This window comes from Electrona antarctica (assembly GCF_951216825.1).
Source record: "Electrona antarctica genome assembly, chromosome: 19".
NCBI classification, from domain to species: Eukaryota; Metazoa; Chordata; class Actinopteri; order Myctophiformes; family Myctophidae; genus Electrona; species Electrona antarctica.
This window is the reverse complement of record NC_136800.1, coordinates 31,081,545-31,094,340: the sequence shown is the minus strand read 5'-3', so window position 1 is coordinate 31,094,340 and position 12,796 is coordinate 31,081,545. Positions and strand designations below refer to the sequence as shown.

Genomic DNA, 12,796 nt, shown 5'->3' with positions numbered 1-12,796 from the left:
ATGATCCAAAACGTGACACTTTTGGAAATCTAATCTATCTTTCGCAGGAGCAGGCCTGCTCTCCATGACCAATAGGAATAAACGCCATAACTGCTCATTTAAACCAACAGCCCATCCAATCAAGGACAAGGAAGCCCTTTCAAAAGCGCATCAAGGTCTAAACTGAGGTGTCAGTTCTTGGCTGTCATCAGTGAGTATCTGCTATCTGCTCTGACACAGATGGAGCTGTGTGTGTGTTTGTACGTCTTCTATTACTATACTTGAGAGGACCAAATGTTCTGATCCTAACAAGACAAATCGTTCTTTTGCTAGCCCCTTCTATAAACAGCTTTTGTCCCCACACGTCTCAAGATTTGCCATTGACAATGAAATGGGATTTCCGGTCAAATGTCCGCTAAATCTTGTCCCCGCCCGTCTCAATATTTGCCATTGACAATGGACGGAGAAATTACGTCAGAATTCCGCTAAATATGACCTAGATTAAACATCAAAACATTAAACGCCATTGACATTGAAGGGAAAATGTACGTCATATGTAAACGAGCAAATCAGCCAACCAATCACAGGCAACAGGCATTCTGATTGGCCAGAATGAGATGATGCATGATGATGTATGATGATAAGAGCTGATCATTCCGCTAAATATGACGTAAATTAAAAATCAAAACATTAAACGCCATTGACATTGAAGGGAAAACTTACGTCATATGTAAACGAGCAAAACGGCTAACAAATCACCAATAAGGGACCATTGCTACCTTATGTAGCAATGTCAAATGTCTACTAACATAAATTGACAAGAGCGCCCCTCATTTCACACGGGTGAGATTTTTATGGTTATAAAAATGGTAGATTTGTATTGGTTGACTTAGCTCGGCAATGCTGTCTCAGTCTCAAAATAGCCGATCTACAAGCTCACAAAACATTGCCTGCAGATTGGCTATTTTGGGTGCATGACAGCGGTTAAATGGCAAAAAACAAAAAATACCAATTATAAAATTAACATCCTAAAATGTTGATGTTGAAGAATAGTAATACAAACATGTGGTTGGTGTGTGTGTGTGTGTGTGTGTGTGTGTGTGTGTGTGTGTGTGTGTATACACTATGTGTGTGTGTCCGTGTGTGTGTGTGTGTGTGTGCTGTGAACCCATTCATCTGCATCCTTATACTGTCTATGAACTTCTAATACACGCACCATGCATTAGACACGCTCTGTTTTCAATCACAGGGGGGGAAGGGAAAAGGGGTCCCCTCAGAGCTCGTCTTCATGCAGCCATTGTAAAGAGAGACGACACAAGTTGAATCTCAACCGCCTGCATTTTTCCAGCCACGCGCCGCGGGACGTCTGCCTGGGTGCAATATGCATCCTGTCCAGTTTGACGTCAGAATATATTTAGTGGTATGGCTAGAAGCTGCTGTAGCAACCGCTTTTGTCAGTTTGTCACATTGCATTTTGGAGAAAAGAAAGGATAGAGAGCAGGATTAAAATAAATGGGTGGGGGGGGAAATACCACAATTTAGACAATGTGTAGATCCAGGTGGTGTACTGGTGTGTAAATTAGCATTGTAATACCATTAACATTGTTGTGCCATTCTTATTTATTTATTCCATCTAAAATGTTCAAAAATAGTTCAAATCACTTATCTACCAGCTCACAACTCCATTTTCACTATTTTTAAAATATTTTCCAAAATAGTAAAAAATGCCTAAAGGTTTAGACACAAGGGGTAGGGCGGCGAGCAAGATGGGGCCCATTATGTCATTCATACTGCAGTGCACACAATATCCTTTCATACCCTGTGCATGTTTAGCACTGAATAATAAGGAATCCAAGCATCTACAGAATGGACTGATCTGGTAGACGTAGAGGAATGTGCTATTGTGCTTCTGAATTCCGATTGTCTCTGCACTATACGAGTAGAACGACGATACCCTACTCACAGCATATTATCCATTATTTGTGCATATTAGGAGAAAAAAAAAGAAATCTCATCTCTGTCCGGTGGAAACTTCATATGCGCAAAACTGTTACTTTAACAGGATTCAAATTCAAAAATAGCAAAAGTAGCAGATCTACAAAGTCAAAGCGCGCCATTTAAGGAGGTTGCACACTGGACGCGTTTTTCGGAAAACCGATGGAGAAACGCCGCTAAAAATCCGAAAATCGCGCCCGGTGTGTAGGGACCTTTACTCCTCATTTCGAGCTTGTCTATCTGCTGTTTTTTACGCTTTTGTGTAACGCTGTAGTATGATCACGTAAGGCGTTAATTTACCCCAAAAAACTGTTAGAATATGGAGATAAGAGGTTTCTGTCCGACAGCAACGCTATTAAAACTGTTATGATGCTATGGCTGGCACTGCCAGGAGGGTTGGGGTTCCATTCCCCATGTAGCTCAATGGGCATGGACCTTTTCACGTGACGTCACCCTGCCCTCCTCTTCTCTTACACGGTAACCATACCATAGTTACATCAAAGCAAAGCACCACTTGTCAGACACAGATTGCACCATTGTTTAGAAACCATACATATTGAAAGTAGGTAGAAGCATGGCAAAGGCATTCATGCCGGATTACACTTACAACTATCAATTACAGTAAGTTGAAAGTAATTTTTGAGTGGTGTAAACCACTCCTACGACTGGCTTTGTTAGTTTACGTGTCTGTCTGTCTGTCTATGCTCAAAAAATGAGCACGGTTGCTACGGTCACCCAGTTCACACGGGTGTGATTTCATTACGTCAGACATTACATCAGACCACAGCTGATGAGGCTATATAATACCTTACACCACTCAGTTCACACGGGTGTGATTTTTAATACTACTACTACTTTCTACTGTGTTATTGTGGGTTAATTTGGTGGGGTGGTTAGTAGGTTGTATGTAATGTTTTTCACTTAATATTGCGAGCACAATTATTGTACAGTAGCTCTATTGTTTCTTCCCGGGAGCAACTGCTCTCTGCCTTCTATAGAGTATAGAGTATACTGGCAAGTGGCAACAGCGTGGGGGCCTGGACTAGGCAGGGAAACTCTAACAGCTTACATCTTCTATACCTTTATACACAATGCGGACAATCATGCACAGAGAATGACTGCTGGCTGTGCAGAGTAGACTGCAGACCTCCTAAACCTAGACATACGTGGCCCACTTGAGAATGAGATCCGTGCATATGTAGAGTAGGCTGTTTCGCTTTTAGTTTTTCAACAAAAAACAAAAGCCTGGGTACCGAGGTTAGTCTTGAGCAGATGTCCACACAGAGTCACGGACATACACACAGCAATATTTGTGCCATGTGTACCAGTCCATGACAAATGTTTATATAATGGCACTGGCCTACTGTATTTCCAGTACCCTGGACGGTTAACTGGAACACTCGCCCCGTTTTTTCCGTTGACCGTTCGTCCCCAGCTGTTCTTGGGATTTGGACTCCGAATATGACCCGGGGTGAGCATTGTGCTATTCCCCTGGACTACGAAAGGCAAAAGTCTGCAGACTGTCTGCATGGTCACTGCATTCATGTAAAATTGACGTTAAAAAAGGCTAAAATGTTTCATCGCCCAAAAAGTCCGGCCCCCCATCCACCCAGTCCTGGAAAGAAATTGGCCCGGGGCCAAACTTTGTTGCAGACCCCTGATGTACAGTATATGTCTGCTCCATGCTGAAGCAATAAGTCCTGTCATCGAAGCTCGGACAGAGTTTTATGATTACCGTACCTTATGTAAGGGAGTAATTTAACATGTAGATCTGCTTTGATATTAAGTTTGTCAAAATACTGCAACAGAAAACAGAATGTACACTTTACGCCATGTTACACCTATTGGGAGCACACAACTCCTCGAGCAAAACTCTCATGATTTCATCCCGGCATGAGAATCTGTCTGACAGTGAAAACACGTAGTGTAACACACTTTGTTGTATGTCAATTAGCAAAAAATAAAAGCAATCTTACAAGCTCAGTAAAAATCATGCAATGATTGGCTAATAGGTGTGGATTTATAACGATACATACCACCATACTATGAAGTCTGCCCTTCATACACTTCTATAACTCTTCTCTTGTAGTGTCTTTACAAAACCTTTTCAGGTGGGGTCCGGTCCTTGTTGAAATTAAAACGTTTGAGAACCACTGCTATATCACTGCTAATTAAAAACACATAGGACTGGAGCCTGTTGGTTCATTTGACCCTGTGCAGTTGCCATTGTACTCCTGCGTACCAGGCGAGAGGCATGAGGTGAGAGACATGAGACAGAAGGCTCCAGTATTACAGTCATGGCTTGTCTGTTTCACCTCTATAGTCCAACAAAAACAGTTTCTGATAACATTTTAGGATTTTTTAGCCAAGAATTGAGGCCATGCGGTTGCTCATAATAGATTTGTTTCACAATTACAATGGCTAGTTTAAATGTTTAACTATTTGGGAGTCAGAGTTGTACAAATGGGAATAGGGAGACTAAATATAACTAGAAGAAAATTCTAAACATAATCTTCTGGTCGGAGCAGGATCACAAGCCCTCGACCAAACAAAAGAAGGCCGGTAGCTGGTACAGAACAGTACTGTGACTGATGAGCTGTCAGGATGAACCTCTTTGTGGGCCATGCACAACACAACAGGAATCGATGGAAGGAGCTCATTTTAGCTTGAAATCGCACAGGGGACAGAGAGACTTATACACTAAGGTGTAAAGGTCTGTTACAATATTTATAATCAAGTGTCTCACCTTCAGAGATCACCACTTAGATCACTAAAATATACCAAACTACACTGTCTTGTTGAGAAGTGCCCCAATTGACACTGTACACACCCCAGAGGGATGTAAGATTGTATCCCCAAAAAAAATCAACGCTGGATTATTTGTTCAGGCACTGAATGACAAGCCCAGAGATCAGTTAAATATCTCGACACAGAAACCCAATACTTACTGTGGCTTACTGTGGCAGTAGGCTATATGTGTAAAACACCTGCAAGGCCTTCCAAGTTAAATACAAATCAAATCCTTACCGGTATTTGGAATCTATATATACACAATTGAGATGAGCACACTTTGTACGCGCAAAAGTGTGCTCAGACCGTGTGACGTAAGCGGAGTATGCGGAAGTGCCGTTTACGCCTGTGCTTTGTGGCCGTGATACGTCACTGACTTTACCTCTGCGTCTTCAACCCAGCTTTGTGGGTGTTCACAGTTTCCCTTTCTGTGATGCGATGGACCGATTACAGAGCGCCCACAAAACTTGCACATCTCGGACAAAACACGACCAGTGGCCAAAGACACATTGCTGTCTGCCTTCGTGAGCGTGCAAGCTTCTAGTATGATACAGTAATGATCAGCCTTCTAGTGTAGGCTCTTTGAGTACATGCAGTGGTGTGGTTTTACTTTTAATACCCCGTGTAGGTTCTTAAAAATAAAAACTAGGGTTTGTGTACAATGTTTAATTTAAGCCTAATGTTATAATAATAGTTGTCTGTTGCCTGAAAAAGACTAGTATGTATAGCCATTTAGCAGACACTTTCCAGCGTGAATGGGTCAATTGTAATGCACATTTGCATGTGTCAATGGAGGGGGCTGCTGTCCACAGTTGCTTTCATGCTCAGCCCTGAAAACAAAGACATAACACAAAGGAATCTGCCTTCATGAGCAGGATGATGTCTGCAGTAGGGCTGTAGGCTATATATACAGTAAATCAAAACTCAGAATTATTTAGAACCAATAACCGACCTCATCTTTCTCTTCATGTGGGTTAACAAGACCTGAGGCCGATTCTACAAATGACTTTGGGTTTTTCATTATTATTATTTTCTTATATATCAACAAATTTACACAAAATAATTCATATCATTTTTTTATAAGCACCCAAATCGATTAGTATGATTAACCACTTCACCCTGTACTTCATTGTACAATGGTGGCATACAAAAATAGCACAAATAGGCTACAAGTCTACAACTGTCACATTGCTGCGCATTGTGAGCTTGTAGATCTGTTATATTCACTACTTTTCCTTGTTTTAATAAAAGTTGGTAATGATCGTGATAGTGATTTGAACTTTGAAGTCATATCACCCAGCAAAATATGTTTCTATAAGCCACAGAGGGGAGCCTGGAGATGGCACTAAAATGTTTATCTACCTCTTACTTAGGCTAGACTAGGCCACAGCAAGGTCTTGTATACAGTATGTCACACATGACTGATTACTAGTCCTACAGTCAGTCACTCAAAAGCTATCCTATATGCAGGGTTAGTATGTTAACCATTTCACCACACCACCACCAGACTATTTGACATTAGGTACAGTACATGAGACTAAAATGCAGTTTTTCATGTAGGCTACTATAGACCGAATACTACAGCTACAGCAATGCTTAATATCACAAGAAATAGGCATGAATTCAGTCATTTAACAGCATCTATCTAGACCAGTAAAGTTCAGGTAATTGATAATTAGTTTAATAGCTCAGAGTTGCAGCTGTGTTGATCATAATAAAATACACTTTCCCTTATCCGTCATCGGCGTGTACAATAGTCTAGATAGATAGATAGATACTACTCATTGTAAAAAACAGTAGTACGACGTCGGTTACGGTAGGCCTATACGATTATCTAGTCTTATTATATTATGTATTGCGGCTAGCCCACGTATCGACGTCATTTAGGCCCTCGTTATTATGGTAAAATAGTGTTGCTGTTCGCCCAACTATTAGCATACTAGTCTAGTTGACTCTACAAGACTACAACCCATGATTATCCTGTACATAACACATACGCACACAGCGTCCATAGCCGATTAGCCCCTCTAGTCTATGATCAGCCCACGACTCCACCGCAGAAGAGCCGAGGCTACTTTACCGTCGACGTGCTCTCTGTCGCTGATGTGCTGCAGGTTGCATGCCGTCTCCTCTCGGCTCAGCTCGGGCTCCGGCTGGTAGGACTCCAGCCTCGAGTGTGCATTTCTCCGGAGCTTGGGGCTCGAAGACACGCAGCAGGAGGTCGTGCTCCCCATCGTGTAGCCTAGAACTCAGACCCTGCTGCGACAATTAAGTCCTAGTAGTATGATACCCAAACGCCCGCTTCGGTCTGGGAAAAGTGGGTGCGTCCGTGGCCGTGGTACACGGCTCCTGTCATTCGTGGATCCTCTGGTTGCTGCCCATAACATGCAAGACGGAGAGCGGCGGAAAATGTGTAGTTCACATCCGTTATGTGCTAAAATATCGGACCGACTCGTCCACCGTCCACGACGACTACCCGAGACAACATGGGTGAAATAGGATGCATGTCTGTCTGAAGCTGACAGTTTCGGTGATCCGCTTGACGTCAATACGTGATGAACAACACAGTTGTGGCTACTGGCTGTGAGCGTGCTGCTGTCACAACGCCGCACACAGGGTCACTGTAGCCACACCAGAAAAGGTTCCGGTTCAAGTGGGAGGTAACAAACTATAGTAGAGCACTGTGGGGCATATACTTTATTAGTCTAAGGGCATAGACTGTGTGAGGAGAGATCAGTGGTTATCATTTCTCAAACAGGAGAAGATTTGTGTGTTTTTCCTTTTTTTGTTTTCAAATGTATCCTTTTTTAAGCCAGGATCCTATGGCCAGGATACATAGGGGCCTGACCTGTGTGTGTGTGTGTGTGTGTGTGTGTGTGTGTGTGTGTGTGTGTGTGTGTGTGTGTGTGTGTGTGTGTGTGTGTGTGTGTGTGTGAGCGTGCATCTGTCTATCTAGAACTGACTAGCCATATTTATAATGTCATAAATCTTACAATCTGCTCTTTGCATAATTTATAGTGAGACATTTTTAGAGCGTGTATCTCCATCAGGCCGCAGTGGGGCAGCAGCATCCTTAGAGATTATTTGTTTTATTTTAATGTAAAAAAGCCTGTGTGTGTGTGTGTGTGTGTGTGTGTGTGTGTGTGTGTGTGTGTGTGTGTGTGTGTGTGTGTGTGTGTGTGTGTGTGTGTGTGTGTGTGTGTGTGTGTGTGTGTGTGTGTGTGTGTGTGTGTGTGTGTGTGTGTGTGTGTGTGTGACCAGTATCACTCCTTTCCTTTCTTTCCAAAACTCTTGAATGTTGAATGAGATGTTTCTATTTCTAATCATCTCTCACAGAATATAGTCTTGGAAACCCAGACGTTTTTATTTACTCACAGAATAACCAGAGGAACAGCGCACACACACACACACACACACACACACACACACACACACACACACACACACACACACACACACACACACACACACACACACACAGTGATTCTTTATGGAAATGTTTGCTTTTCCATTTCCTGTACCCTTTTAACCGGGCCCATCAGGCAGCATCAGGTGTCTGTTCTTGACCGCCTGATTCCCCCCCCCCCCCCCCCCTCCTCTACACCAGATCCATTGGCTCTGTTAGAAAGTCAGACAAGAGCTTCTTTAGAGAGGGGCCCTCCAACTAGTGGAGGCTATACCCCTCTCCCACCAACAGGGGTTTGGGGCAAGGGGAAGGAGCCCCTTTTGTTTTGGGAGTCTTTTTTTTCCTTTATTTGTTTTTTTGTATGTCTTGTTTTGTAAAGTTGTGATTGTTGTATTTGCAGTGTGAGGGGGATACAAATGAGGGGAAAGAAAACACAAGATGCAACGTAACGATTTAAGGGAGATGTCGTTAAATATTAATGGGTTGAATAGTCTAATTAAAAGATTTGTAATGAAGAAATTAACATACATTGAGATTGCAAGAGGATATATTCACAGAAGATGGGAGAAATGGACTGAGTATAGAAATCAACAGGTCGACACTGATGATAATAATAATGGACATTCATGAATGGACTGGAATATCTAGGTTACTTGTTAAAGTTGCTAATGATGAACAAGAACCCTTACAGTGTGACTGCAATTCTATGTTTTTCTGCAAATAAAAATTAAGTTACAAAAAAAGACTGAGCTTCTTTTCTTCCTTGAGAATTCCTGCCCCCTGCCGGATCTTTCCATTTTCCATAGACAACACCCTGGAGGCTCTGTTGCAACTGTGGAGAGAACCTGGGAGGGATTGGTCCTGGACAGTGTTGTCTTCACAAGGCACACACATTGCAATGATCACTTGATCCTGTGAGTGTAGGTTATTTGTGTACTGCACTGTCCAAGGGTCCATTTGGTTCCATTTGTAAACTCTCAGAGTTATGCGGGTCCTTGAAATGTAAACGTTGGAGAACCACTGCTCCAGATGTACAGTACAATAGGCCCCAGTGTACAATAACCTACAGGATGTACACTCAGACTTACTGACCTGTTCCAGGCGTGTGTGTGTGTGTGTGTGTGTGTGTGTGTGTGTGTGTGTGTGTGTGTGTGTGCGTGCGTGCGTGTGGGGGGCGGGGGCCTCAGCTTTTCTTTAAAAAAAAATCACACCCGTGTGAACTGAGTGGTGTAAGGTCTTATATAGACTGATCAGCTGTGGTCTGACGTAATGTCTGACGTAATGAAATCACACCCGTGTGAACTGGGTGACCATAGCAACCATGCTCATTGTTTTTGGTACGGACAGACACGTAAACTAACAAAGCCAGTTGTAGGAGTGGTTTACACCACTCAAAAACTAACAAAGCCAGTTGTAGGAGTGGTTTACACCACTCAAAAATAAGGTGGGGAGGTCTTCAAGGAAAGAAAAAGGTTGGAAACCACTGTTTGCACCCTGTTTGTGCATCACGTGCATGCATGTACTTTGAAAATATCTCTGCTGTTGTCGGGGAGAAACCACCTAACTCCAAAATGTTCATTTTTCAGGAAATGAAAAATATTAATTATTCAGGAAATGAAGAAAACCTTATATTAAAACAATGCTATACTGCTATACTGCTATTGTGGGCCTGGGCCGGCTGAGCGGTCCAGGCACCTAGGCTGGTAATCCAGCCTGACAGCGTGTCACGGGTTAGAGTCCTGAGCCTGACGACCTTTGCTGTGTGTCTCACCCCACATCTCTCTCCCCCTTTCCTGTCAAAAAAGTCCCAAATATATATACAAAAAAAAGTTGGTATTGTGACTTTATATATGTCAATTACTTGCATGAGAGGGGGAGAGGTTGTGGAGTTAGCTGCTTTAGCAGGCAGTTTGAGTATTCAAATCCATTAGGTAGTTTTGTCTGAAGCACTTTTTAATACTTTTCATTGGTTCCAAATGTGGCTGTTCAATCTTGTGGACCAGACCCATTGCAAGATGCTGTACTCTGTCTTCGACCCTAAGCCATTCCAGCCTGTCAAAGTGGGCAAGGGTGAGGTGGGTTCGGGGGGTGAGGCCAAGTAGGAGCCTGACAAGTTTGTTTTGGGAAGTCTGGAGCCTTGTTTTAAGGGCCTTTGAGGTACTGTGGTACCAAGAGGTGCATGCATAGTCGAAGAAACCTTGTACGAGGGCTCCTCTTAGGGTGTTTTTGTTGACCAGTGAGGAGATCCTGTAAAGGAATCTTGTTCTTTGGTTGACGTTTTTGATTACGTTGGTGGCCATTTTATCACCGGAAAGATTAGCCTCCAGGATGGAACCTAGGTAGGTAATTTCATCTTTTCGTGTGATAATATTGTCACCCACTCTAAACCGGTTAAAAAAGCCAGTGAAAAGATGTTTTTGCTGCAGTACCATATGTGGGACAGTAGAGGTCCCACTCTGACTATTGCTTGCAACTGTTTACACATTGTTTTCCAACCTCAATTCACTTACAGTAGGAATTATACAGTATAACAAACAATCAAAAAAGGTACTCTAATACTTTTAATTTTGGTACAACTTTCACTTGTACTTGAGTAATATTTGACCAGGAGTAGGCTATCTACAATTTGACTGAAGTAACCCTAGTACTTGAGTCAAATTGTAGATACCTCCTGTCAAATATTACTTATTAAGTACTTATTTGAGAAAGGGGTATATGTCTTCAATCTCCCAACATATATTCTATGTCACAGTGGAAAATTCCACTCAAGCAGCAGTGGATGAAACCTCAGGAAGATGTAGCAAGCTAAGGCGTGATCTATTAACACACCCACAACTTCTCCATTTGGCTTAAAGTGTGACAAATACTCAAACATTAAGCTCTTCAAGACAATTCTCTTGAGTTCAGACCATCTACAAACAAAATCTTTTCAGTCACTACTATTGATCAAGCATCCTTTCACAGAATTTGTAGACTTGCTATTTCTGCTATATCTTTGAAAAAAATGTTGTGACAATGCAATCACTGCCCCAAATAGGGATGCAGGTTGAAACTTGAAAGTGGATGAAAGCAATTCATGATTTTGTGCAACATATTTAAAATGTTGGACTACTTACAAACAGACAAGGATTCACGTCCCCCCCTGTGATCTTTGGCACCTACACAAGAGGGGCCAGAACCCCAGATTAGGAAACACTATATTTTATTACACTGATATTATAACAACTGAACAGTTGTTATAATAACCATTCTACAGGCACCAGTGTGGTCTTGGAGGAATGCAAGGGAGATGAACAAATAATTACATGGGACACTTTCAATTCAGAGTGTGGAAATGATTGTTTATGCAATAGTGTTGTGGAAGGAGAAAGGAATGTTTTTGTTGTTGTTCACATGAAGAGTTGTTTCAAGGTTGTCCTTGGATGCCTCCTCCATCCTATTCAACACACATGCATGCAAGCGTGTGCGCGCGCGCACACACACACACACACACACACACACACACACACACACACACACACACACACACACACACACACACACACACACACACACACACACACACACACACACACACACACACACACACACACACAGTTGGAGTGTGTTATGATATTTTTGTCTTTTTATTAGTGATCTCATGGTCCAAGATTGGAGGATGCTCTTATCGTTCTTTTTGAGGGGCACTAGCCCCTCCTATATTCAGCTTATATTCAGCTATTAGTGTAGATTTAATTATGGTTTAATTATGTTACGTCATGATGATGTACGATGATAAGAGCGCCACTCACTTCACACAGGTGTGATTTTTCAAAAGACAAGTTCAACAGTCTGTTGTTGCTGGGGGACGTGTGAAAACCCTTGTCAGCATCCTGTCAGCTGTCTGTCGAGAACAGTAAAGGGTTTTCTCAAAGCACACTGATAACACAAATATCTCATGTAATATTTTACGGTCAGTTAGTTAGTTACAAACATTGGAACCTTCAGGTGTGCAGATGTGTTAATGTCTGGGACCATCTAAATCAGTAGTTCTCAAAGTGGGGTCCGGGGACCCCCAGGGGTTTTTCTGGGGAACCCCAGAAACATGTGTTGCTATAGCATCAGAATCTGTTTAACCACTCTACCACCCGATTTACAAGCTCACAACGCTAAACTCTGGAAAAGAGAAAGAAAACATGAAACCTAATTACTTTCAAAAACATTTTCATATTTTATTATATAAACAAAATTATTTTTTTGGCCTGCATGTACTGTAGAACTGTGTTTAAATCTAAGACAAAGATGGGAGATCAGTTATAAAAATCCAGATGAAAAGAAATGTGTGGGGAGATTCAATGACTCATTAGGCCTATACCACTTCTGATAGAAAGAATAGAATGGGCTTCCTTAGTCATTTAAATGGTACACATGTTGACTTTGATACAAATCCTTTTTCATTTAAATGTATATAGTTGAAACCAACTCATACAGGTCCATTTGGTTACATTTCAGTTGAATCAAAACTGAGGAATCTATTGTGTAAATAAATTAGTATTGGTCAACTTGGTCCTGTATCATTGTAATATAATTTAGATGAATGAAATTACTTGATATACTGTCAGGACCCCCTTTCTATCTAACTGTATG

The 12,796-nt window shown here is 42.0% G+C and overlaps 1 protein-coding gene across 1 annotated transcript in view; it reads right to left on the bottom strand.

Annotated features, from left to right (window-relative positions):
* Nucleotides 1-7,417, bottom strand: part of LOC306943554 (cyclin-Y-like) — a 35,700-nt gene extending 28,283 nt beyond the window's left edge. Inside the window, exon 1 of the mRNA XM_079529951.1 lies at nucleotides 6,845-7,417. Within this exon, the coding sequence (XP_079386077.1) occupies nucleotides 6,845-6,998 (154 nt within the window). The 5' untranslated portion in view covers nucleotides 6,999-7,417. The remainder of the gene's footprint in view (nucleotides 1-6,844) is intronic.
* Nucleotides 7,418-12,796: the final 5,379 nt, after the last annotated feature.